The 26488-nt window shown below is 42.1% G+C and overlaps 2 protein-coding genes across 6 annotated transcripts; one reads left to right on the top strand and one right to left on the bottom strand.

Annotated features, from left to right (window-relative positions):
- Positions 1 to 208: 208 nt before the first annotated feature.
- Positions 209 to 10817, bottom strand: LOC121657157. The gene is made up of 4 exons (XM_042012547.1): positions 10738 to 10817; positions 9646 to 9733; positions 7455 to 7521; positions 209 to 2941 (listed from the first exon to the last, which is right to left on the bottom strand). The coding sequence occupies exons 3-4, from the start codon at positions 7513 to 7515 to the stop codon at positions 393 to 395; spliced, it is 2610 nt and encodes an 869-aa protein (XP_041868481.1). The 5' UTR covers positions 7516 to 7521; positions 9646 to 9733; positions 10738 to 10817; the 3' UTR covers positions 209 to 392.
- Positions 10818 to 10867: 50 nt separating this feature from the next.
- Positions 10868 to 26464, top strand: fbxl6 (F-box and leucine-rich repeat protein 6). Of its 5 annotated transcripts, none has more exons than XM_042012564.1 (10): positions 10868 to 10937; positions 12601 to 13117; positions 13212 to 13370; positions 13620 to 13683; positions 16169 to 16300; positions 17871 to 17978; positions 18447 to 18557; positions 19060 to 19291; positions 25457 to 25700; positions 25794 to 26464. In XM_042012564.1, the coding sequence occupies exons 2-10, from the start codon at positions 12618 to 12620 to the stop codon at positions 25921 to 25923; spliced, it is 1680 nt and encodes a 559-aa protein (XP_041868498.1). In that variant the 5' UTR covers positions 10868 to 10937; positions 12601 to 12617; the 3' UTR covers positions 25924 to 26464. The 5 variants fall into 5 exon arrangements, with proteins under 5 accessions (XP_041868498.1, XP_041868493.1, XP_041868495.1 ...); XM_042012559.1 differs by having other exon boundaries at positions 18444 to 18557; XM_042012561.1 differs by having other exon boundaries at positions 10870 to 10937; positions 12606 to 13117; positions 18444 to 18557.
- The last annotated feature ends 24 nt before the right edge of the window (positions 26465 to 26488 follow it).

Raw genomic sequence — 26488 nt, 5'->3', positions numbered from 1 at the left:
GCTTAGCTGGACTCTGGTTCTGACTTAGATACTGGATTTATTTATCTTTATACATGTTTCTATAACAATTCCTCTTTTCTCCTGAGAGTGTATAAAGAAATGTGGAGTGACTCCTTTCACTTTTGCCTTTCTGGTGGTGCAAGGACAGTTATGCGAGAAAAATCCTGTTTTTAAACTGGTTGTTTATACAGGGCAAAAAAAAGCACAATATTAACAAACATTGTGTTTATTTTGACTGTGTGAAACATCTTTTAACCATAATTACAGTACAGAGAAGTGAACCTTTCGAACTAAAGCAGCGATTTTAACATTTAGAACATGACAACTGCATCCAGTCCAGAGAAAATCAGATCTGTGGACCGGCTGAGATCACAGAGTCTGTAACCCGGAAGTCACACGATCGAGTTTCCGCCTCCGATCTCCGAAACGCCGCTGTGTTCACTCTGAGCAGGAGCAGCTTCCGGAAGGGGCTGGATCACCTTTTTTACTTTGGACTTTTTAGGCTCCAACACAAGCGAATATCCAGGTTTGACACGAGGAAGTGCGAGCTTCAGCTTCATCACCATCTGTGTGGTGTTGAGCAAATCGGCGTTCAGGTGTGGGTCCGTGTTGTTCAGAACCATCTTCTGGTACATGATCTCACAGCGAACCGCCTCGCGCTTCTCAGCTCGGGATCGTCCATCGAAGCGCAGCATCATTTTGTCGACGTCCTGCTGTGATTTGCATGGCCCATCGTTCCTGGTCACCATAGCGACGATGTAATCCTTATCCATGATCTCCACAAAGTCTTCTTGGACCTTTTTGTTGCCTTTTTTCTGCGGACTGTTGTCATCATTTTGGCCAGAGTGGGAATTCTTTCTACCCTGCCAGATTGAGGATTCATCCGAGCTGTCACCAGACGATCTAGACTGGACTTCTTCTTCCTGGGAACTATCAGATAAGTTCTTGTTAGAGGAACTCTTGGAATGCTTGTCAGGTCTTTCCTTTTTGTACGGATACGCGTGGCCGAACGGGTATTCCGCCATCAGGACGGAGAACGTGCAGCTCACCAACTTCAAGCTCACATCTGTCGGAGGGATGTTGGAAAAGACTCCTCCTGGAAGGAAATCTCTTAAGTGTTCCTCGGTAACAGCGGCTATCACCTTGATGGTCCTCTTCAGGCACGCTCTGATGAGGTCTCTGTTAGTGTGCCACTGGCCACAGTAATCAAACACTCCTTCGAAGGTTTTCTCTTGCAGCGGGAACTGCAGAAAAACATTTGTGGATTCCTCCGGTTCCAGCAGAGTGGAAGGATCTTTTGACCAATCCAGGAACTTCTGGTAGAGGTAGAGAAGGTACTGACTGAAGAGCGAGTACTCGCCTCCGCTCTTCAGAAGCTGCCAGTAAGGGCCGAGGATTTTACAGTAAACGATGGCCAGGACGCACACGAAGCTCTGGATGACGGAGTCGTTGGCGTCCGCCGCGACACTCTCCAGGATGATGTTTGGATATTCGTCGTTGGTCATGGATAACAAGTCAGAAAAAAAGAGTGCGATCTCTTTGTGATGGTGAATGAGACCCGCAGCAGCTTCAAAGTAGTTGTTGAAGCGGTTCGACTGGTTCACCGCCAGTTTGGAGGGGTTCTTCTTCTCTTCGCAGAAAGCCACCCAGTGTTTCCTGTAGTTCTGCTTATCGGGGGTGCGGGGACTCAGGATGTCGCAGGCCATGTGGATGTAGCGCGAAGTGGCGCTTTCCTGCAAGTTCACAAAGTTCTTGAACTTGGGAAGCTTGTCGCGACCAAGTTTCTCTCCTCTCGACAGGATTATCTCCTTCTCGAAGCTCATGATGTGCTGCTCCACCGCGTCGTGCACGTCCACGAGGAAGTTGGCGTTGTAGTTTAAAAACACGACAGGAGACACGAGGGAAATGTCGTCCTTCAGCTCGTTGAGTTTCTTCTCAAACTCCACCATGGCTGGATGCTCCTTGCATGTTAGGGTGTAGTGATTCTTTAGCAGATCCAAGGAAATCTGCTTGCAAGCTGCAGTTTTCCCTCCATACACACTGGACAGCTTCTGGATGGACAGCATGGCGATGTCCAGCAGGGTCAGAGCTTCTGCTTTGCTAGCTAAACTTTCTTCTTCTTCTTCACTGCTGGAAAATTCCATATCCTGGTCGCTCCTGTCCAGAGCAACGTCGCCATCCCCCTGGGTTGCGTTTCTAACATCTCCACTGATTTCCAAGTTCTCATACTCCTCTTTGATCGTGACTTTCTCAATATGGCAGCTGTCGTCTCGTCTCATCCGTTTCTTCGCGATGAATTTTGGCGTTTTCTTGCTAACGAGCTCGAACGGAGTTTGAAGCAGATTTTCCATCGCCACGTTCCTTCTGTGACTTCTTGTTCCATAGTTACGACAGTACATCTTCAGCTTCTTGATCTTTCCCTTGACGTCTCTGTATGCCCTCTGAATGTCCCCCTTCTTACAAAACTCTGGGTTGAAGTTTTTCAACCAGGCAACGATGACGATTGGAGAAATCTTCTCTCTGGCTACAAAGTTGCTCAGTTCGAGAATCAACCCATTTGTGACTTCGATCGACTGCGCCCGCTCTGAAAAATCCCGCAGCTCCAAAAGATGCGGCCGCTCGACTCCAATGCTGTCGCATATCGGTCCGACAAAGTCGAAGTTGACCTCTGATTCCAGGAAGGTCAGCCTGGCATCACTTCCCAAACTTAATGTGGTTGCTGTACCTCGCTCGATCAAGCTGCGGAAGTCAGCAGACTGATGACTGGGGAAGATTTTCTTGAGCCATTCTATGATAGCAATCCAAGGAAAATTATTGTCCTCTCTCAAAAGTCCCACTTGGATCATAAGTCTGTTCTTAGAGGAGGTCTGATCCAGCTCTAATCCCTCTCCGGTCTGAGGGCCGATGAAATCTGCAACCAGCTTCCAATAGTATTCATCTCCTATAAACAGAAACATTGGAGAGTGGGTAGAAAATTAAAGCTCAACAAATGGATAATGCAAGCGGCTGACTTGCATGAAAACCTTTAACCTTTTCTTGACGATGCCTATTTTTTCTGCCTCCTGTCTGAAATGACCAAAATTTATTAAGTATATTGTCACAACTATAAGGTGTGTATGTATAATCTTGGTCTTTACAAAAAGCTGCTTAAGATATCAAGCAAGATATATGTTACTCCGTCGGAGTAAATTCACCTGGAACACAGTAGAAAATGTAAATCAACAGCCTAATAGCATAATTACTTAAGTCATATTTTAAGGTTTTATCTGCAATGTTTCACATTGACCCAGAAGTATTAGTGGGAGCAGAATTAGGCAGATATCACAATTTGGAAAAAGTAATTAATTAATTAATCTAGGAATGTAAAGTAGTCCTAGGAACAAGCAACTTAGTCCTAGGAATAAATAAAGTAGTCCAAGGAAAAAGTAAGTGTCTTAGGAATAGGCAAAGTACATCTTGGAATTAGTAATTCTAGGATTTAGTACAATAGTCCTAAAAATAAATAAGAGTTCTAGCAATGAGTAAAGTAGTCCTAGGAATTAATACAGTTTCTAAACAGTAAAAGAATCCTAGGAGTTAGTAAGTATATGATTTGGTGAAAGAGCCCTAAAAATAAGTAAATTAATACTAGGACTGAGTAAAGTAATCCTAGGAACGAGTGAAGTAATCCTAGGAATGAGTAAAGTAATATCTGATGAGGAACTGTGCTACAGTAGAAGGTGAAAGAGTGAAGCTGAACAGGTGTTAAATAGAGGTGTTATGCAGGTAAATATCTCAGGAAGCCATCAGCTGATGATGATGATGATGATGATGATGGATACCTCTATGGTCAGAGTCCAGGGATAGCCCCCCCCTCACCTTAGAAACACCATGAGGATCCAGAATTGCTAGCTCCAGAGTTCTGTCCCAGTGATGAGACACATCTTTGTAACCAGCAGAGTCTCTGCTTTTTCTTTACTTTCTGCTAAATGTAAATTATCGTGGTGCACCGCCACGGGAAAGTAAAACTCGCCATGCTTCAGAATCACGACTTTCTTTTTCAGATGTCATCATACAGACGTGGACAAAATTGTTGGTACCAATGAAAGAAAAACTCACAATGGTCACGGAAATAACTTGAATCTGACAAAAGTAATAATAGAAATTCTATGAAATTTAACCAGTGAAAGTCAGACATTGCTTTTCAACCATGTTTCAACAGAATTATTTAAAAAACAGGCCTGGACAAAAATGATGGTTCCCTTAACTTAATATTTTGTTGAACAACCTTTTGAGGCAACCACTGCAATCAATCGATTCCTGTAACTGTCAGTGAGACTTCTGCACCTCTCAGCAGGTGTTTTGGTCCACGCCTCATAAGCAAACTGCTCCAGTTGCCTCAGGTTTGAAGGAAGCCTTTTCCAGATGCCATGTTTCAGCTCCTTCCAAAGATGCTCAATAGGATTTAGGTCAGGCCTCATAGAAGCCACTTTAGAATAGTCCATGTTTTCCTCTTAGCCATTCTTGGTGATTTTAGCTGTGTTTTGGGTCATTGTCCTGTTGTAAGACCCATGACCTGCGACTGAGACCAAGCTTTCTGACCCTGGCCAGCACATTTCTCTCTAGAATCCCTTCATAGTCTTGAGATTTCATTGTAGCTGCAAAGATTCAAGACACCCTGTACCAGACGCAGCAAAGCAGCCCAGAACATAACAGAACCTCCATGTTCCACAGTAGGGACGGTGTTCTTTTCTTCATGTGCTTCATTTTTCCGTTCCAAGTTCCATTTTTGTCTCATCTGTCCATAGGACATTCTCCCAGAAGCTTTGTGGCTTGTCAGCATGTAGTCTGGCTTTATTATGGTTTGTTTTCAACAATGGTTCCTCCTTGGTCGTCTCCCATTAAGTCCACTTTGGCTCAAACAAGGACGGATGGTGCGATCTGACACTGATGTTCCTTCAGCTTGAAGTTCACCTTTAATCTCTTTAGAAGTTTTTCTGGGCTCTTTTGTTACCGTTCGTATTATCCATCTCTTTGATTTGTCATCAGTTTTCCTCCTGCGGCCACGTCCAGGGAGGTTGGCTACAGTCCCATGGATCTTACATTTCTGAATAATATGTGCAGCTGTAGCCACAGGAACATGAAGCTGCTTGGAGATGGTCTTATAGCCTTTACCTTTAACATGCTGGTCTATAATTTTCTTTCTAATCTCCTGAGACAACTCTTTCCTTTGCTTCCTCTGGTCCATGTTGAGTGTGGTACACACCATGTCACCAAACAGCACAGTGACCACCTGTAGCTTATATATAGGCCAACTGACTGATTACAAGATTGTAGACACCTGTGATGCCAATTAGTGGACACACCTTGGATTAACACGTCCCTTTGGTCACATTATTTTCAATCTTTTCTAGAGGGACCATCATTTTTGTCCAGGCCTGTTTCATGGGTTTATTTTTTAAATAATTCTGTTGAAACATGGTTGAAAAGCAATGTCTGACTTTCATTGGTTAAATTTCATAGAGTTTTTATTTATTATTACTTTTGTCAGATTCAAGTTATTTCTGTGACCATTGTGAGCTTTTCTTTCATTAACCGAAGGGAACCAACAATTTTATCCATGTGTATATGTAAATTCTATCATATGAATGGATCTATATGAACATAAAGTCTTTATTTGTGCACACTTCACTTGCGAAACTGCAATAAAAGTGTGAAATAGTACTCAGGAACTGTGACACTACTCTGCTAATAACTTAATTCTGACAAAATGAAGGAGTCTCAGCTTCCTGTCCTCCATTAAGAATGGAGTGAAACGCTAATAACGAAGTGCTAGCAACAGTAACATTTACCGGTAATGTTAAAGACAGGGTAGGAGATGCTTTCCAGGAGCATTTTTTACTGTATTGTTTAAAATCTCCTTCACACCCCGGCTGCAGCCACTTAATTAAATGCTCTAACACAAAAATAAAAAAATGTAGTCACCTGTGGAACAGGGCTGGGCGATATATCGAGTGATGTATCCAGAGACATTTTCCTAGGATATATAAAATGTCTCTATCACAAACATCAAGTAACTCTCACGGCAGCATTTTAAGCGTCTACGAGGGTTTTCCTTCGTAGCGCTCTGTCCGCTGGTCGGAGTGAAGCTCAACGCAGGCGGCACGAATCGGACACCACGCCCCCCAATCCAGAAAACTCTCTGGCATGTTGTTGCTTCAGGAGAGACGGAAAGAGCATGGAGACAAGGCGTATGCAGCTAGCTATCGGGATAGTTCACAAGCGTTAAGAGATAGAAGCTAAATGTAAGAGGTGCATTTTAAGCAACAATTCGTCCCAGAAATGACGACAGTGACGAGGAGACTGTTCAGCTGTTCGTGGACATGAAGTTCTTAGCAGGAAACTCCTCCACCCGCTTCTCCTCCGCCAGATGTTATTAATAAACCAGGTATTTGTCTGATTTACAGGTGGCTGAAGCGACAATTTCTAGCATCTGCTGGTGGGAGTGTAGCTCACCTGTGTGTGCACACGGCAGGTAGAGACATGACACCACTTAATTACAAGTCAACATCAGCATAAGATAAAAGAAAAGATCAGGCTGTTTAGTTTTTATAATAAAAGGAGAAAATATAAACCTGCTCTAGAAAAGAGGGAACCCTAGATTACTTCAGTTGAGATCTGGTGAAATAATACAAAATAAAAAAAATTATATTTCAACATAAAATAACTGAATGGAAAAATAAACAAGATATTGAGTAGTTATAGAAAATAAAATAACCTTGGTCTTCCAGGGGTGGCGGGGGTTGATGTTGGGGGTTGAGGCGCCCCCTTCATAAAATAGTTGGGGAAACTGGTTTTTATTACATTCCCTGGTTCAGAATAAAAAGTTTGTTCAAAGGGGAAAATAACAATAAAGATAAGTTTAGCAGAGTTTACTTAAATCCCACTGGTGTCTTTTTATGCTGATGATGTTGAATTAATCATTTACAGTGTTTTAGAGGACATTTCTAAATATAGATATATATTGTGTATCGGGATGAGGCAAAAACAACATCAGGATATCAGTTACAGGCTATTTCGCTCAGCCCTACTGTGGAACGGACAGGATGGAAAAAAACACACCGTCTAATCATTTTAACCAACCCATTCGAAAAGATGTGTTGGTGATATGTTTATCCAACTCAGCCCCTCTGTGTGTGCTAAGCCCTCCCCCACAATTTGAAAGAATCCTGGAGGAAACTGTGACCTTGTTTGGTAGAGAAATTAGCAGAAGCTTTGAAGTGGACAGAGCTGTTCTCCTGGTTTTCTTACATTCGCGTATAATTGCTTGCTGTTTGAACTGTCATGTTGCTATGCTACATGCTAGCATTGCTGCTTTCTGGTGTGTACAGAGAGCTTCATATGATGCCGCTGTATCGGGGAGGCGCTAGTCAAGAAGAGGTTAAACATTTATTTATTATTTTTGTCGGACTTACTCAGATTAGCTTCAGTTACAACTGCTTTCCCACAGAGAGAAAAATCCTGACTTTCCTCCATCGTTTGCTGTAAAGAAAGGACAAAAGTTAATCTTAAATCCTGACACACTGGCTCAAATAGTTTAAAAATCCAGCATTTGTACTTTCACTGTTTTCTTTCTGTTATTTTCTCTGCTTTGTAAGTAAGTTTAAAAAATAACTCCATCCATTAAAAAACCTTAAATGCAAAACATCTATGAAATCTCTTGTAGATGAACAGAAAACTGAGAAATATTTTATTTTTTACTTTTGCAGTAAGCAGAAAAAAACCAGGGTCTTTATACATCCTGGCATGTGACGTCTTTACTGAAATACTCTGCAGATTATCTGGTGACATAAAGTTTCTGTGTGCAGATGAATAAATTAAGAGAAAATAAGAAAAGAGAAACAAAAACAAACAGCGGAACAAAAAGGATGACGTTGACTAAAAACAGATGCTCTGAAAAGAAAATGCTGCAACTGTTGGTAGAATACAGTATAAAAAAAAAACCAACAGAAACCTGCGATGCTGGTGAGTCGCCTGGTGTGATGAACCTTGTAAAATAACTTTAAAAGATGAACCTGACAGTCACTGTTTCACTCATCTGCTGTGTTCAACCTGAAATCATCACTAAAATGCTAAAAGAGGTTTCCTCACTGCTCATTATTCAGTGTATTTTATGATTATTATCCCTAACTATCAAGCTGGTGGTAGTACTCGTGCTCCCTCTAGTGGTACCAAAGAAATTTCCGATATTAACCAATTTACAAATGATGCTCCCAGTAATCTGTAATTATACATATGATAAAATTCAAACATATCTCTGGTTTTCCAAACAAAAACTGGGACAGAGCTCCAGATCATAGCTGACAAAAGCATCAGGTGACCTGGTTTTGTTGCTATGGTGATGTTAACATGTCACACGATCCTATCATGCCGATCTGATCACAGATCCAAGGATAACCTCTCTGCCTTTAAATTCTGTGTAACCTGAAAATTACGAGAATCTGTGATAAATTCCTGTCTTCAAACAGAAGGACGGCTGGAGAGGCAGCCTGAGGGAAGCTGATGTGATCTGGGATCACAGACTTAGGGGCATCCTTCTCATCAGGCCTAAACTATTTAGAAAAAATAAAAAATCTAATTGTGCTTTTTTCTGTTAAAAATTTATTTCTAACCGGAGATGGAGGATTACCACACGGGATGACATGTAAACATAAACAGCTCTATATTCTAACAAGGACGTAAAGCTGAGACATGAGCAGCTACCTGAGACGCAACCGGTGGCCAAAAATAAAAATTTCCTCTAGAACAGGTTTCTACTTGTAGTAAAAACAAAAGCGTCTGATGTTATTGACCCAATTTACACCACAGCTCCTCATTTCTCTCTCAGGACTCTAGAGTGGAACTAACTTGATGTCTTGGTGGCAGCGGTGCTAACACAGGTCTAGATGAAGGACTTGTTTCATCTGTCTGCGTTTTCCGTGTTCATTCCCTTCTTACTCGAGCTCAGAGGAGAATAACACAAAAATATCTGAGCATAAAAGTGGGATGGACAGGTGCTGTTTCTCGCAATATATTTGTCATTTCACTAAATCACATATTTATAATGTTTTTCTTGTAATATATCAGACAGCTGAAGGAAAATAATTCTGTTTACTTAAATTTCCATTTAGTGTTTCCTCCTGAATAAGAGGCAAGTTTATTTCTACAGCACATTTCATGTAAAAGACAATTCAAAGTGCTTTAAATAAAATATTAAAAGCATAACAGGTGATGCAAAGAAAGCTTTAAAAAGTAGTAAAAGGCAGCGAAAAATAGCAAAAACCACTAAACAAAACATAAAAAATGATAAATTAAATAAAAATTATTCAAAGCAAGATAAGTCACCATGCAGATTTCATCTATAGGCACATGAGAAAAAATGTTTTCAGTCTGGATTTAAAATTGTCTTTATTTGGTGAAAGTTTAATTTCCACTGGTGGTTTGTTCCACTTGTTTCTGGACCCTGGTCTGGACTAGCTGACCTCAGTCTTTGGATCTAAGAGCTCTGTCACGTTTATATTCTCTGAACACATCACAGATGGATTCTTGGTCTAAACCGTTCTGGGATGTAAACAATCAGAAGGGTTTAAAATAAAAAAGAAAGAAGGCGAGGATCAAACATCTTACTCTCAGTGCTGTCCTGGAGAACTCAGAGCTGCAGGAGGATGCTTCGCCTCAGCATCAGAGAACAAAGACCATCTACTGAAGTCCTTTCCTGACAAAAAGAAGAAAAAAGCAGTGCTTTGACAGGGTGTTTCTACCACTGACTGCTGAGCCAACACAGTTCCCACATTACTTGACTACTAATGATTATCGACATGAGAATACTGCTGGAGTACTGGATTAAACTGTAAAATTATAGTGAGGTGCACATAATCTACTGAGAAATTACTGGTTTGTGTTGATTTGTGCCACATTGTGGAAGCCAAATTATGTACAGACCCCTTTGGTCCATGTCTGACTTTTTTTTCTTTTTTTAAGGTTTAGTGGTGGAACAGTGAAATATGTTCCCCCTCAAACAGCATTCCACCGTGCTCTGAATGTTATTTATATAATCACAAAGATTAAAACTGGTTTTCAGTACACAGTCAGGAAATGTGGGTACATTAAGAGCAAATTTCCATCCCTTATGATCTGGACTCATTATATACAATATAATATTATACATATTTATTATTATTATTATTATTATATTATATATTATTATTGGTAAGTTTATATAGGCTAAAGCTAATGCAGTTTTATTATAGTTCAACTTTACTTTTTGGAAGGGCTTTTCTACTTTTGTACAGCCATAACTGATCTCATGTAAATCAACCAAGTGGCTCAGCTCTCTAAATTACAAGTGGGACTACTTTCTTAACATCTGGCAACTCTCCACCTACTCTTCAATGTATGCGTAAAATTTGCACTAAGCTTGAGAAAAATAAATAAATAAATAAATAAAACTATATAAAGTTAAACCCAATTTGTTTGTGGCTGCAACTGTAAATACGACTTAACACAAAGCATGCATCGAAGCTACTTTTTTTTTTTTTAAACTGGGAGCTAAATTCTGCACCAGCTCTGTTTGCTAATGTTGGTTAGCATTGAAAGGAATAAGCTAGTGTTAGCATAAACTTTGCTAGCAAGAAATGCAACAGACACCTAATCTGAACAGTCATTCTGGAACAATTCCAAATTATTTCTAAAGTAAAAGCAGTGAAAATAAATTCTTACCCAGAAATTTTGAGACCTCATCTACCTCGAAATCACAACACACGTTGGAGTGGTGGAGGAGCTAATCCGCTCAGCGATTGGTTAGTTTTGCGGAAGACGACCAGGTCTCAACCAATCACAGTGCGGAAAATCGAAATGCATTGTGGGTCTAACTGCTGAACATTAGCAGTGCAGTGTTTTAAAAGCAAGCATAATCTAGGGTAAGATAATAGTGCATTTTTATTTCCGAAAACAGCTTTGTTATTGATTTTTTAATGTATAATTAGTAACAATATCTGTACTACATATTGCGCAACGTGTTTTTTCAATTATCTAAACCGTCACTGAGTCAACTTTAAATAACCAAACAGTGCTAAACGTTAAAATCAATGACATGATTTAATATAAACGTGGTTGCATTGTGTGTTCACATATCTTTTTATTTATTTATTTATTTTACGTAAAGTAAGCAACAATCTCAGTATTAGTTTCCGTAAACAATGGAGGTTGCGCGCGCAGGCTCAGCTTGAAAAGTGTAGGAAAAACATTAGATTAAGATGTGGAAGGCTTGTGTGGCTCTTTCCAGCCCCCCTTCCTGAACTTTTCAAAGAAAGAGTGTGCAGTTATTTCCTGGGTAATGAAAACATCATAACTGTAGTAACCAACTAAGTGCACATACCATCCAAACAACCCAGTTATTTTTATATCAACCATGTGATAAAGGTTGGTGTATATGCTGCATGTACCATAGGACATCTCACTGATTAACTGATTAAATGGCGTGCAGACTGGTTAGTGCTGTTGTATTAATGGTACAGATCTAATGTGCAAGTAAGTGACATGTGTCAAAGTATCACCCAGAAAAATGTCAGCACATGTAATGATGTAAGAGTATTGATGTCTTGAGCTGGTCTGTGTACTTTATCTTTACTAAAAGGTCACATTTTCACACTTTCTCTTCTTTATTATATCTCCCTATATAAAATCAGACCAAATTGGGATATTTTTTCTCCACAGTTTCATGACATAGCTACTTTTAAACCAACTACCAGCCTTGCTAGCCTCCTGTTTAAATGAAACTGGATCATGCAGCGCTAGCTTAGTCCGCACTAGGTAACAATGATACTGAGGTTCTCTTTGAGCATCTTTATGGTTTATTTCCATCTCCAGTGTGAAAATCGTAACTAAATATGACATGGTTTCCCCACATTACCTTAAAACTAATCTAGTTCTAGCTCTAGAATTAGAGTAGCGCTGCAATGTAGCTTCATGCTAACTTCAGGTTTATAGCCTTACATTACATTAGTAGTTGTACCTGCACAGGAACAAAATTTCTTGTAGAAAATCTGCAGCCAAATGGCGATATTTTAAAAGAATGATTAATTAGGAAACTACTTTAACATTTACTTCAACTAGTGCAGTGATGCTGGTGATCCACACAGGTCTGGAAAAATGTTGCTGTCCTCCTCCTCCAGTGACCTGTCAATCACCCGAGGTGGCACCTGGGGTGTCCAATCAGATTTTAGAGGTGGCCAGTGCCACCCTGGGCACCATTTTAGCTCTGCCCCTGACCAACATGATTTTTTTTTTTTTTTTAGCATTTTTAGAGCTGCAAAGGTGAAATAACCCCAACATCCAGCCAGCACCATTGGAGCCTCGTCCTCTCGCTGGACCATTTTTTCTGCTTCCCAAACATCAACGTCAAACACTGAATTTTCATTTGCTGTATTAAAACACTGAAGACGTTAACACTCATAGATATCCTGCACCTACAGATACCAACATGGTGCAGGATTCTTCGGTGCAGCAGAAGCTGAGTATCATAGTGTGTCTTGCCTGAGTATTTCTGCTGTTCTGAAATCTGTTTTTCTTCATCTTGTAAAGATTAGGTTGCATCAGTGATGGAGGCTTCAGAAGCTTCAGCCCAAAATGAAAGAAAAGAGGGGGCTGCACCATCAAGCCAAGGAGAAGACGGATCAAAGTCCAGGAAGGCATCTTTGAAAAGAACTGCAGAGGCAAAAGCAAAGAAAGCCAAAAAGGCCCGAGTCGCCAAACTCAACTACGTCGTCCATCAAGGGGAAGATATGCTTCTTGTTATATCAGATACTTCTTGCCACCATGACGGTCCAGCCTGGATTCTCGGAAAGAAGAAGGGAAGCCAAAAGAAGAAGGTCACAAAAGGAATGATGAAATCCAGTCTGGAGAAGAAGAAAAAAAAGATTGTCCGTCCCAAACCGAAACTGGAAAATAAACCGGATAAGGGGAAAGAAGAGGAGATACAGGTATCCATTCGTCAGCAGGAAGCTGATCAGAGATGGGGCCAAAACCTGCCGGAGGAGGTCTTGATCAACATTTTTCAGATGGTGGTTGATCAAGACGGTGCTGTGCCGTTTCTGTGCAGGTATTTTAAATATTTCCGTTTTACAGTCAGGATTTAGCTGGTTTTTTAGGTCAGGTGTGTAACGTGGCGTTTCTGTGCTGTGTTTGTGGTGAAGAGTGGGCCGAGTTTGTCGTCTGTGGAACGTTGCTGCCTCCAGTCCAGTCCTGTGGCGCAGGGTGACTGTGGGCCACTGCTGGATCACACCGGACAAGAATCAGCTGCCTAAAACTGAGACCAAGGTCAAGAACACCGTTACCTGGCTGGCTCAGAACAGGTCTGTATTACCAGGCTCACCCTGCAAAACTAACTGAATATTAGGTTGTTGCAGTAAACACAGTCAGCTGCTCGTGTCGAGATGAAGGAGCGACGGCTGAACCTGGCAGGAAGACGGGCATTGGTCCGTGAGGACGACGACACTATTCCAGCCGTCTCTGGTTGAGAAGAAGTAGATGTTTTTTAGAGAGGCCTGGAGGTGGACGATAAGATTGATCTGACATCTAACGTCATATTTCTTCTTCTCTAGATTCTCTCAGCTGCGAGACTTTTCTCTCTGTCACTGGAAGAAGAACGTTAATTTCACGTTGGAGGTAAAGTTACTTTTAAAATGATGTTTGAGCTCGTCTAACAGACTATTGATTCATTCTTTCAGTTAGTCTTTGTAAAATATGGAAACTTGATTTCATACTTTAACAAACAAAATGAAGAAATTTTATATAAATGGTTATAATGTTTGTCAAACCGATAGAGCAAAGAAAGGTGGCGGTGTTGCTACTTGTGTTAAATCTAGATTTATTACCTGTTTTGCCACTGAACGTGGAAATGGTAAGGGCCTTTGTGTAGCTGCTGTCGGCCTCCATCCGCCTCCAGTGAAGCATTAAAACCTTTAAAACATCTTTTGTTCAAAGTGAATAATAGTGAACTTGTTTTAGCTGGTGATTTGAACTGGGACTTTAAATTATTTTAAATATTTCTTTGATTTTATTAATCTTATCCAGTTAGTAAATATACTCACTCGGCCAGACCGTAAACGTCCTGATAAGTCCACCTGGATCGATTTGATTTTGACAAATCTTCCTCATAAATCCTTATCTGTGGGTGTTTTCTGCAGTGACTTAATCACTGTGTTGCTGCTGCAGTTAGAAATACTAGAATACCCAAATCGAAATCTCATATTCTATAGAAGAAGAATTTTAAGCAATTTAATGTACAAGCCCGTCATCGTCATTTGTCTTCTGTTGACTGGATGAAAACAGGATTGATGTAGAGCTGGCTCGGTCGTTATGGAGATACAGGATAAAGGGGAGAGAAAACCGCTGGTTCTCCCCAGAGTTATGTTATTTATGAGCGTAACCGGAGCCGTCGCTATGAAACCCTGCACCGACTTCTCAATGTACGCTGGTGAACTTTGCTATTTTCTCAGTTCAGGAAGTTCATAGAGTTCTTAAAAGTTTAGATTATAGAAAACCACGTGGTCCTGATGTAATAGATCCAAACGTTTTGAAACTGGCAGCTGGTTTTGTGGCAGAGCCTCTTACAGTTCTTTTAACCTGACAGTAGAAACCGATGAAATTCCCTCGATATGGAAATCAGCTTTTGTTCTCCTTTTATTAAACGGTGCTGACCCAACCATTTTAACTACAGACCTGAACCTAACTTATCTGTTTTGGCCAAAATTCTTGAGGCTTTTGTGAGGGATCAAATACAGTTTTTAATGTTCAAATGACATTTTATCTAAGGTCCAGTCAAGCTGCAATGTAGGTGTGAAATAACGTTATTGTTGGACTAGACAAGAAACTACATTGTGCATAACTTTGTATTGATTTGTCAAAAGCATTTGTGGATCAGGATATTTTAAAATTTAGACTCTTAATCGGGACTATCGGAGCACACGGCTGCTTGGTTCACAAACGATCTCAGTAAAAGGACCCAGTGTATTAAACATGGTATGAGTTCTAACTTTGTGACTGCAGGGTTCTGCTTTAGGTCATTTATATAAATGGTCCGAGTCTTAATGCGTCAGATGCTAATTTGCACGTTTATGCTAATGACACGGTTATTTGTTGCTTAGGATCAACGCTCGTGCAGACCCTTGAAACCCTGCAGGAAGCCTTTGCTGCTGTTCAGAATTCTTTACTTCACCTCAAACTTGCTCTAAATACAGACAACACTAAACTAATGTTCTCCAACAGAGAAAGAAGCCACAACTAATTCCCTCAGCGTCCACCGTGGAAGGAAATTACATGGAGGTGGTTCGCATGTACAGAGACCTGAGTATTTGAATTGCTGACTCTTTTTAAGGCATGAAAGCAGGATCTGTCACTGGCCCACCTTCATTTAAAGGACAGTTTACTGCCTACATGTACCCTAATTACCCTAATTAGAAGTGGTGATTGTTACCCTCTCTGCTCACACGATCAGCTGTTGCTGTCTGTTCCACATGCTCGCTCTGAAATGGGTAAAAAGGCTTTGTTCACTCTGCACCGTCTGCTGGGAACAGGCTGCAGGAAGGCTGGAAACTACTGGATTAATTGCATGGAGAGCTTTAAAATCCAAACTGAGATTTGTTGAGACTGATTCCACGACGTGCGCTTGTTTCTTATAAGTTGCTTGTAAAAGTAATTTTTATTTTTTTGTGTGTTTTACTCGGTAGCTTCTGTAACTGTTTTTGTATTTGCTGCTGCCTATCTTGGACCAGAACGCTCTTATAAAAGAGTTTTTAATTTCAATGGGATTCTTTTTTTTCCTGGTTAAATATATAATTTTTTCTTATGTTAAAGCAGGAACAGATTTACTGACCTGTTAGCAAACTTTATAAAACAAACCAATAAAATCATTGTAGATGAATCAATACTGCAGCACCAACACGGTTTATTTGAAGAGTTTTGTGTGTTTGTGGTGTCCATTAAAACTGACACATTTAGACCATTTTTTTCTCAATAATTGGAAATAATTGGCAGTTTAGGGTCAGCTGAGCAAACACTACAAGCCTTATAACGGAGGACAGTTAAACCTCTTCCTAGGTTAAACTTTTGTAGTGAAGTTTTTCTCTGTTTGCTTTGTGATGGCGTTCAGGTCGTTTCGCAGTTCTGCCCTCATCTGAGCTCCATCAAGCTGTCGTACTGCACAGGGCTGACGGCGAGGGCTTTCCACAGCCTCGGCCTGCACAGCCGCGCCCTGCACACCATCAACCTCCAGTATTCAGAGGTACGCACAGGATTTACGCTCTCGGTTCGCTGACATGCATATCTGTCTTTGTCTGAGCTTCTCTGTGCAGAAGAAGTCGAAACTAAAAGTTTTTTGACGAAGAGTTTAAGAAATTGTTGTGTTATGATCTGACATTATAACTGCAGGGAATTTTTACATAAATGTTAAGAATTTTTATCAAGGTGATTAAAATAAATGGGGTTAAAGATGTCAGACCCTAACATCCTTTTAAGACAGGTTAAAAATAAACCTGGCTGTTAGGTGCAATGTTAAATCCTCATTCAGCCGTGTGTGTCGTGACTCTGCTGTAGTTGAAGGTATTTATCGGCTCTGCTCCAGTCGGCATTGATGGGAACACAAGACCTGGCTGAACACACCAGTTTTCAGCGAGGATGCTGCACAGCTCATGTTGTCTTTGTTTACCGTTTTAATGTGTCACATGGATGCTCGGAAAACTCCCAGACAAACAGTGATGGGACTGATGGATTTTCTGTCTGTGAGGCAGCTTCCTGCTCACTCTCAGTCCTGACATCTGTGGTTCGTTAAAAAATCATAACCTAGTCCAGTTATCTTTAGATTTTAAGTGTTATGTTCCTTTAAGATACAGTGGCATCTCTTTGTCTTGGCGTGATTGCATCGGAGACAAGCATTTGGGAAATTATAACTGCAATAAAAAAAAAACTTCTTTTGAGGCAAAAACGGCATAATTGTGACTAAAGGCCCATTTATGCTCAACGCTGATAAGGGACGCACTCTAAGCCCGGGTTAGTTGAGTTTACTAGACATTTGTGTGGAAACCTGTTGCCTTAAACCACTTTAGTTTTTACAAATCCTGAAACTAAACATGCCAACTTGTGTAAACGTAGGCGACCATGAGACTTTACTCAAACCCATTAGTTCACTTAACTAAGAACAGGAGGGGAAAAACAGCAGAAGAAGAACGAAGACGAGCACAACTGTACACATAGTCCGAGCTTTTGAAGAAAGACTATATGCGGGTGTTTAGGGCGGTTGGAAAAAACTTTATAGTGAAACTGATGTCGGCTCGTAGCAGTGACCTTTGAACTCATCACCGCCCACTAGTGGAGGAATTGAATTAACAACCAAGCCAACATAGAAGACACATGGACGTATGAGGACGGCGACGTTTGACCTTTGAAACAGACGTCACTATTTATGTACAAAAGGCAGCATAAAAAGGCCTTAAGTTGGTTGATTTTACTTATGAAAAAGTGCTTTGAGCTTCTTAAGAGAAGTTTTTTTTTTCTGTCCCTTTTCTCCCATTTATCCTCCCTTTACGTATGTAAACAGGAACATCCATGGCTGTTTGGTAATACATCCACCAGAGGGCAGTGCAGAAGAGTCCATAACAAACGCCGTGGAAGAGATCATCACAGTCTTGTGTTGCCACTGATGTTAATTTGAGCCAATAAATAACTGAATCCACCAGGGTCATTTGATGCAGACCTGAACACAGTCACATTGCCACAGAAGCCAAACATTAGCGACTGTTGGTGTTTTTTTTTTTTACAAAGCTAACAGAACTTGTAAATGAAGTGTTCTGCTGTAGTTTCAGGTCGAAGGATTCCTGGAGTACCTTGAACATCATGGGAGCCAGATCAAGCAAATCTTGTTCTCTCACGGACCAAAGAATGACAAACTGCTGACAGCTATTGTTGTAAACCTACTTTTTAATATTTCTTTCACACCAGAGATATTAAAACATTAATGCCTTCATCCTGCTGCTAAAGCATCAATGTCCCACGTTGGCCACTTTCCCTAATATTCTTCTCAACTTCATTCAGACGTTTATTATTTATTCATTTAGGGACCGTAAACATTAATGAAAACATTTGAGTAAATGTGTCAGATTGCAGCTAATCTGTCGTCTCTGGCCAGGTTGATGTCATTTAAAACAATAGTTTTAAAAATTACAATATGTTTGATCCTTCACACTAGATATGAACAAAGTGACACAATCTGCACGATAGATGTGATTTGCACAACGTTGGCGGATGGAGTGCAGGATGAAACATTTATCCCACAGCTGGTGTCATAGCAAACGGCTGCAGAGTTGAAAGTGTCATTTGCACAGCCTGTGGAGAGTTTTTCCTTTTACAAAATATGTGTTGTGTTTTCCCAGAAGGGGTGGTGTCCCCATTTGGAGTTGTTGGAGATCAACACGAAGCTTGACAGCAAAGACTGTGAGCTTCCTGTTAGCATCACGGCGCTGCAGGCGGTCTGTCCTAAACTCAAGGTAAAAAACATGCTTTTAACCTCAACCTTTAACCAGCTCAGCGGTTTCTCATGTTTTTGGAGCCAGTGGTGAAGTTTGCAAGACAAAACAAGACATCTGAAGAAATTTCTTTGAGCTTTGCCTGAATATGATGCACGTTATGTCCAGTAACGGCTGTAGCAGGAGGAAGAGCAGTCAACCTAAAAGGCGCTGGATCGATTCCAGGCTTCCACTGACTACATTTCGAAGTGTCCTTGGGCAACACACTGAACCCCATGTTGCCTCCCGATGTGCCTATCGGGGTATGAATGTGTGTGCGTGAATGGGTGAATGTGACATGTAGTGTAAAGCACTTGGAGTAGTCAACATGGCTGGAAAAGTGCTATATAAGTACAGTCCATTCACTGTTTGGTAAAGCAGTTATAATTCCTGATACTGATTCATTTTGCACTCATCAGCTCTCTGTGTATTACTTTTTTATTTCCGTCATCATACATAAAACTTGTTTCTACTCCTCCCTCAGACCTTCCGGATGCTGAATGTCAGACCTCGGCCTAAAACTGGGCGAAAACTGGTCAGCGCAGAGTCGGGCTTCCCGTTGCTGGAGGAGTTTTGTATCGCATCCGCATCGTATTCCTACCTGAACGACAAAGACCTGATGGACATCCTCTTCGGCTCCACCAAACTGCGAGTGCTGGACCTACGGGGCTGTTCGCGAATCACGTCCGCCGGCCTTGCAGCACTGCCCTGTCCTGGTAGGCAAAAAATATTATGTTTGAACCTTTATCTAAGACACAAGTCCAAAGAAATGAGAATCAGTCATATGCTGGTTTAGATTCTCAGTCATCCAGGTCAAGGTAATCCAAAGGCAACCTTCTGGTGTAAACCAACTCACACAGACCAATACTTGCTCTACTCACCATCCACTGGAACATAAACTGGCCATTACCAGAAATCTTCATCATCGTGGGTAGAATGTCCCCCACCAAGACAAAGGGAAAAGAAAAGGAACACAAGCATGTTGTGAAAGCTCCTCAAACCCGTGGATATCCGAACTGCTCTTCTGTCAACTCAGCAAAGAAATCCAGACTAAACGCAGCACCAAAACAACGAAGTAAAGAAGAACAGTGTCATTTCATACGTGACTACAGAGTCTAAAGAAACTGGATTTTCTCCAAACACCACATGCCTGTGCGTTTCAAAACCAGCAACACACTGAAGCAGCAACTGGTCCATCTGAAAGATAAAACATCCAAACACAAGATGAGTGGAGTTTGATCTGCAGTCCACACGTATACACACACCAGGTGTAATGGAGGGGTAAACCTCCGATTTCTCACGCTGAAATACACATCAAGAGCAATACCAGCTAATCGGGAGGTTCAGGAGGATTCCCGGTGGGCCGCATTACTCTTGGAACTGCCTGACTGGAAACTGCCTGACTGGAAACTGCCTGACTGGGAACTGTCTGACTGGGAACTGCCTGACTGGGAACCGTCTGACTGGGAACCGTCTGACTGGGAACTGCCTGACTGGGAACCGCCTGACTGGGAACCGTCTGACTGGGAACCGTCTGACTGGGAACCGTCTGACTGGGAACTGTCTGACTGGGAACTGCCTGACTGGGAACTGCCTGACTGGAAGCTGCCTGACTGGGAACTGCCTGACTTGAAACTGCCTGACTGATAACTGTCTGACTGGGAACTGCCTGACTGGGAACTGTCTGACTGGGAACTGCCTGACTGATAACTGTTTGACTGGGAACTGCCTGACTGGGAACTGTCTGACTGGGAACGGCCTGACTGGAAGCTGCCTGACTGGGAACCGTCTGACTGGGAACTGCCTGACTGGGAACTGCCTGACTGAGAACTGCCTGACTAGGAACCGTCTGACTGGGAACCGCCTCACTGGGAACCGTCTGACTGAGAACTGCCTGACTAGGAACCGTCTGACTGGGAACTGCCTGACTGGGAACCGCCTGACTGGGAACCACCTGACTGGGAACCGTCTGACTGGGAACTGCTGACTGGGAACTGCCTGACTGATAACTGCCTGACTAGGAACTGCCTGTCTGGGAACTGTCTGACTGGGAACTGTCTGACTGGGAATTGCCTGACTGGAAACTGTCTGACTGAGAACTGCCTGACTAGGAACCGTCTGACTGGGAACCACCTGACTGGGAACCGTCTGACTGAGAACTGCCTGAGTAGGAACCGCCTGACTGGGAACTGCCTGACTGGGAACCGCCTGACTGGGAACTGTCTGACTGGGAACCGCCTGACTGGGAACCGTCTGACTGGGAACTGCTGACTGGGATCTGCCTGACTGATAACTGCCTGACTAGGAACTGCCTGTCTGGGAACTGTCTGACTGGGAACTGTCTGACTGGGAATTGCCTGACTGGAAAATTGCCTGACTGGGAACTGCCTGACTGGGAACTGCCTGACTTGAAACTGCCTGACTGAAAACTGCCTGACTAGGAACCGTCTGACTGGGAACCGCCTGACTGGGAACCGTCTGACTGAGAACTGCCTGAGTAGGAACCGCCTGACTGGGAACTGCCTGACTGGGAACTGTCTGACTGGGAACCGCCTGACTGGGAACCGTCTGACTGGGAACTGCTGACTGGGATCTGCCTGACTGATAACTGCCTGACTAGGAACTGCCTGTCTGGGAACTGTCTGACTGGGAACTGTCTGACTGGGAATTGCCTGACTGGAAAATTGCCTGACTGGGAACTGTCTGACTGGGAACTGCCTGACTGGGAACTGTCTGATTGGGAACTGCTGACTGGGAACTACCTGACTGATAACTGCCTGTCTGGGAACTGTCTGACTGGGCACTGCCTGACTGAGAACTGTCTGACTGGGAATTGCCTGACTAGAAAATTGCCTGACTAGGAACTGTCTGACTGGGAACTGCCTGACTGGGAACTGTCTGATTAGGAACTGTCTGACTGGGAACTGCCTGACTGGGAACTGTCTGTATGGGAACTGTCTGACTGGAAACTGCCTGACTGGGAACCGCCTGACTGGGAACTGCCTGACTGAAAAATTGCCTGACTGGGAACTGTCTGTATGGGAACTGCCTGACTGGGAACTGTCTGACTGGGAACTGCCTGACTGGAAGCTGCCTGACTGGGAACCGTCTGACTGGGAACTGCCTGACTGGAAGCTGCCTGACTGGGAACCGCCTGACTGGGAACCTTCTGACTGGGAACCGTCTGACTGCGAACCACCTGACTGGGAACTGCCTGACTGGGAACCGTCTGACTGGGAACTGCCTGACTGGAAACTGTCTGACTGAGAACTGCCTGACTAGGAACCGTCTGACTGGGAACCGCCTGACTGGGAACCGTCTGACTGAGAACTGCCTGACTAGGAACCGTCTGACTGGGAACCGCCTGACTGGGAACTGCCTGACTGGGAACCGCCTGACTGGGAACCGTCTGACTGGGAACTGCTGACTGGGAACTGCCTGACTGATAACTGCCTGACTAGGAACTGCCTGTCTGGGAACTGTCTGACTGGGAACTGCCTGACTGGAAAATTGCCTGACTGGGAACTGTCTGACTGGGAACTGCCTGACTGGAAAATTGCCTGACTGGGAACTGTCTGACTGGGAACTGCCTGACTGAAAAATTGCCTGACTGGGAACTGTCTGACTGGGAACTGTCTGACTGGGAACTGCCTGACTGAAAATTGTCTGACTGGGAACTGTCTGTATGGGAACTGCCTGACTGGGAACTGCCTGACTGAGAACAGCCTGACTGGGAACCGTCTGACTGGGAACTGCCTGACTGGAAAATTGCCTGACTGGGAACCGCCTGACTGGGAACTGCCTGACTGGGAACTGTCTGACTGGGAACCGCCTGACTGGGAACTGTCTGACTGGGAACTGTCTGACTGGGAAAGTGTTAAAATATTGACACAACTGTTTTACTGCAACATCTCAGTGTCAAATAATTAGCGGTAACAACTTTGATGAAGTTCTGTTCGTAGTTAATCGGTGTTGTTCTAAATACAATGGCGTTGGACTGGGGGGGCGTAAATGGTACCATTTACCCAGGGCCCACTGAAGGTTGGGACCCTTGAAAATCCTGGATTGAAAAGTTTTTGTGTTCCATTTTAAAACGTCTAATTATGATAATACTCAGTTTGCCTTAATGGAGGTGCAGCCAGACTGAATTTTACATTATAATAATGATGGATGTTCTTGGAGGCCCCATCATCCCTCTAAAATTGTGCGAAATGGTTCAGTCCACACCAGCAACGGTGGGTTGGTTTAACCGAGTTACACACAGAGTGCAGCCGGAAGACAATGTCACGTATTTCCCAAAGAAAGTGAAGTCTGGATGCCAGAAGACAAAACAAAAACATAGGACAAGAAAATGAAGTGAGGGGAGCTTCTTATTAATTTCTTGGAGAAGAGAGGTGAGCAGCACCTGAACTAAATCAGAGTTTGAGCTGATGTCAGCAGCAGTTGTTGAGGCAACATGTTGCGCGATAAAAACCAGTTCCACTTTGTATGGATATTTTAGTCTATTCCCACCGATCAATCATGACTTATTTGGTATCAATAATTTCCTTGTAATTTCAGGATTGTGAATTTGCTCCTGACATCATGTTATCTGATAAACTGCATGCACCAGACCCCGAAGTCTGTAATGCTGATAACAAATGATCTACCATCATTTTTTAAATTAACAAAATAAGAGGATTTTCCAACTTTAAGGCCACAATGACTGATCAGTAATCAGTCTGGTTATTATATTTCCAACTGTTGGTGCTTTTGAGTCAGATTTAATACCTTATAAAATATCTAACCTGGAAAAAAGGAAAAGGGCTGTTTTATAAATATTACTGAATTCATTCATTTAATGCATTAAAAATAAGGGGTTGACATGAATCAGAAAGTGGCCCTGCGATGGACTGCCGACCTGTCCAGGTGTGCCTGCCTCTCGTCTGGTAAAAGCTGGGATATGCTCCAGCTTCCCCTCAACCCTGAATTAGACTAAGCGGTATAATGGATCGTTGGATGGCTCAGAAAGCCGTCCAGCCTGCATCTTCTAAGATCCAGAGTAGAATAAGTTCACAGTAAGACATGAATACAAAACATGACTCATGTGTTTGTTGGTGTATCCTAGCAACTGGCTTATTGTATAACAATCATATATACTGAACCTTTTAGCACCACTTTACATTTGTAACATTATTATTGGCAAAGATAACCATATGAACCACATGGTCCTCAGTTTCAGACCAGCAGCAGGTCCATCATCATGTCCAGATGAGGCCAAAGTTCCTCAGTTTATAATCAGTCACCTGCAGCTGGTTCAAACAGAAGGCAAGGCAGTTTGTTTGTACAGCACATTTCATATGTAATGTGCTTTACATAAAACAAAGGCATTACAGATATTTAGAATAGTAAAAGGCATCAACACATAATCACAATAAAATAATAAATTACATTAAAATGATTAAAAGCAAGATAAATTAAAAAAGTTAACAAGCAGATTTCATGCATAGGCGCATGAGAAAAGAAATGATTTTAACCTGGATTTAAAAATGTCTACATTTGGGGAAAGTTTAATCTCCACTGGCAGTTTGCTCCACTTGTTTGCAGCATAACAGCTAAATGCTGCTTCTCCATGTTTAGAATGATCTCTGTGTTTTTATGTGCAACGAACAGCTGACCTGGTGATTTCATATTTAACCAGAAACTTCATCCATGACGAGGGCGGGTCTGAACATGCAGCGGTGTATTCATTTTCATACTTTCTCACCACCTCAATAAGCTGATAATTAAGGCCTCAAAAAAGGCCAAAAGCCAGTCCGACAAGGCACACAGAGAAATTATTATTATTGTGAAACCGCCTCTGTCTTGTCTTATTATCCCTTCTTTTTTGTAGTTGAGTTGGTTGCTGTTGGTACTTTGAGACCTATTTGTTTACTTTTTTTTTTTACATGTTCTTAATTCTGGGTGCTATATTTTATGAATAAACCTGCACAAATGAGTTAAAATGAGTCTTATGTCTTGCTACCATGTATGCACCAAAAGTTTGTTTGGTTCCACCAAATGTCACTCCGAGGATTATTGAAAAGCTGACAAATCATCTCCGATGATCTGCAATGTAACAATGCGATTAGAAATTTAATTGTTGCCCAGCAGTAATTAAAAACTAATTCAGGCCCTGCAGGCTACAATCATTATTTAAATAAAGTATTTAAAAGGTCTGATTCGTTTGAGTAGTGCAGCGTGAACACAAACTCAGTCTGAAGAATGTTTTTTTTTTTAAACCTTTATTTAACCAGGAGGTCTAGCGGACCATCCTGCACTCCTAGATTGATCATTTTAATTTTTCTGGGTGACTTCATGGTAATTTGGAGGCATTAAAGATGCGTTACTTAATTTTCCAACCTTAAAACTCTGCAGTCTGGACTCGTTTGATGGCACAGGGACATGTCTTATGCGCATTTCTGGAGACGACATTGTCTGACAGCGTCCTGAAGCTGAGAAACTGCACTATACAACTTTTTCATCCGGGACACTGCATGGCATTGCAGCCAAGTTTTGCTTCACATGCTAGCAAGTGGATATGAACATACCAGTCATTTTGACTAATTCAGCAAAGAAATGCAAGAAGATATTATCAGATGAAGAGAGGAAAAGAACGAGAGAAAGGGACAGAACAAGAGTCAAGATGAGACTGTCTATTAATGGCTGGAGAGATCTCACAGTATAGGTAAGATTCGAGATGGAGGCTAAATTAGCCGATGATAGGGGGCACATCACTTGGAAATTGCAAATGTTCTGTAGTGTAGCTTTAACATACTTGATTTAACAAAGATACTGTTGTAACTGTATTGTATGATGGTCTAAGTTTGCTTCCTAATCAGTGCCACTTTCTTTACTGTCAGACCTGGAGTGTCTGTTCTGGGGACAGTATTACAACAGCTTTATGGTGACGTCATTCCCCAAGACGGGTCTTCCCCTGGTCACCCAGAAGTGGGCTCAGACGCTGCAGCAGCTTGACATTGCAAACCAACTCTTCACCGAGGAGGACTTGGCGTTAGGGATGAGTTTTCTCGCTCAAGAGGCTGAGGCGGACACGCTGCGCTCCCTCAACCTCAGCGGGACCAGGATCACGCCACGTGCCCTCAGGTAAGGGCTTTCCTGAGCTTGTGAGCTTGCAGAAATGAGCAAGAGTGAAGCGTTTGGGTAACTCCTCAATCTGACCTGCGTTTTATTTTACAGATCAGTTGTTGAACAACAGACTGCTCTGGACTACCTCAACCTTTCGTCCTGCCGCTATCTTCCAAGAGGAGTTAAAAAAATATACCGCAGCCAAGAAGAAATCCGCCAGCTGCTGGACAAGCTGGAATAAGTCTTAGTTTTATTCCAGAAATCACGCACAAGAGTGGACATGCCTGTCTTGATGATAGTTATATCAATCTGGAGATTTTATCCTCAGGTTATTTTCCAAATGTTTTGCAAGTTAAACAGCTGAGACTTCATCAAGTTCCGCTTCTTGGTGGACAGAAAATAATTGTTTTGAAATTCAGTGATAAATCCTGTTGCTTTTATGGCATCAAACTTTAATTTTCAAACGTGTCAGTAATTTTGTTCATATTAACTGACACTACCTTCCATCTTTAGATAATCTTATACAAAAGTTGAGTAATATTTGAATACATTAGGATTTTCTTTTGTATAATTTATTCTCTTTCTGTATTTTTATTTATTTTTTTTACTGCGAGGCAACAAAAAATGTCAATAATTCTTTTAAAGGAGATAATGTTCAAAACTTGACATTGAAGGTTCCCAAAGTCTTTTTTTTCCCACCAGCAGGTGCTCTAGATCAGTGGTTCCCAACCTGGTGTCTGGGACCCTAGACTCAAAAAGTTGTGCAACTCTTTCGCTTTTGATTGAATAAAAATGTTTGTTTAAAA

Source organism: Melanotaenia boesemani, chromosome 17 (assembly GCF_017639745.1).
Source record: "Melanotaenia boesemani isolate fMelBoe1 chromosome 17, fMelBoe1.pri, whole genome shotgun sequence".
NCBI classification, from domain to species: Eukaryota; Metazoa; Chordata; class Actinopteri; order Atheriniformes; family Melanotaeniidae; genus Melanotaenia; species Melanotaenia boesemani.
This window is presented reverse-complemented; position numbering and strand designations above follow the sequence as displayed.

Bases quoted from the DNA above. Each gene is read 5' to 3' on its own strand.
- fbxl6 (XM_042012559.1), top strand. From the start codon at position 12,618: ATGGAGGCTTCAGAAGCTTCAGCCCAAAATGAAAGAAAAGAGGGGGCT. The intron at 13,118-13,211 runs GTATTTTAAATA...TTTGTGGTGAAG, and splicing joins GCTGTGCCGTTTCTGTGCAG to AGTGGGCCGAGTTTGTCGTC. The intron at 13,684-16,168 runs GTAAAGTTACTT...GATGGCGTTCAG, and splicing joins ACGTTAATTTCACGTTGGAG to GTCGTTTCGCAGTTCTGCCC.
- LOC121657157 (XM_042012547.1), bottom strand. From the start codon at position 7,515: ATGGAGGAAAGTCAGGATTTTTCTCTCTGTGGGAAAGCAGTTGTAACT. The intron at 2,942-7,454 runs GTAAGTCCGACA...TTCTGTTTATAG, and splicing joins TGTAACTGAAGCTAATCTGA to GAGATGAATACTATTGGAAG.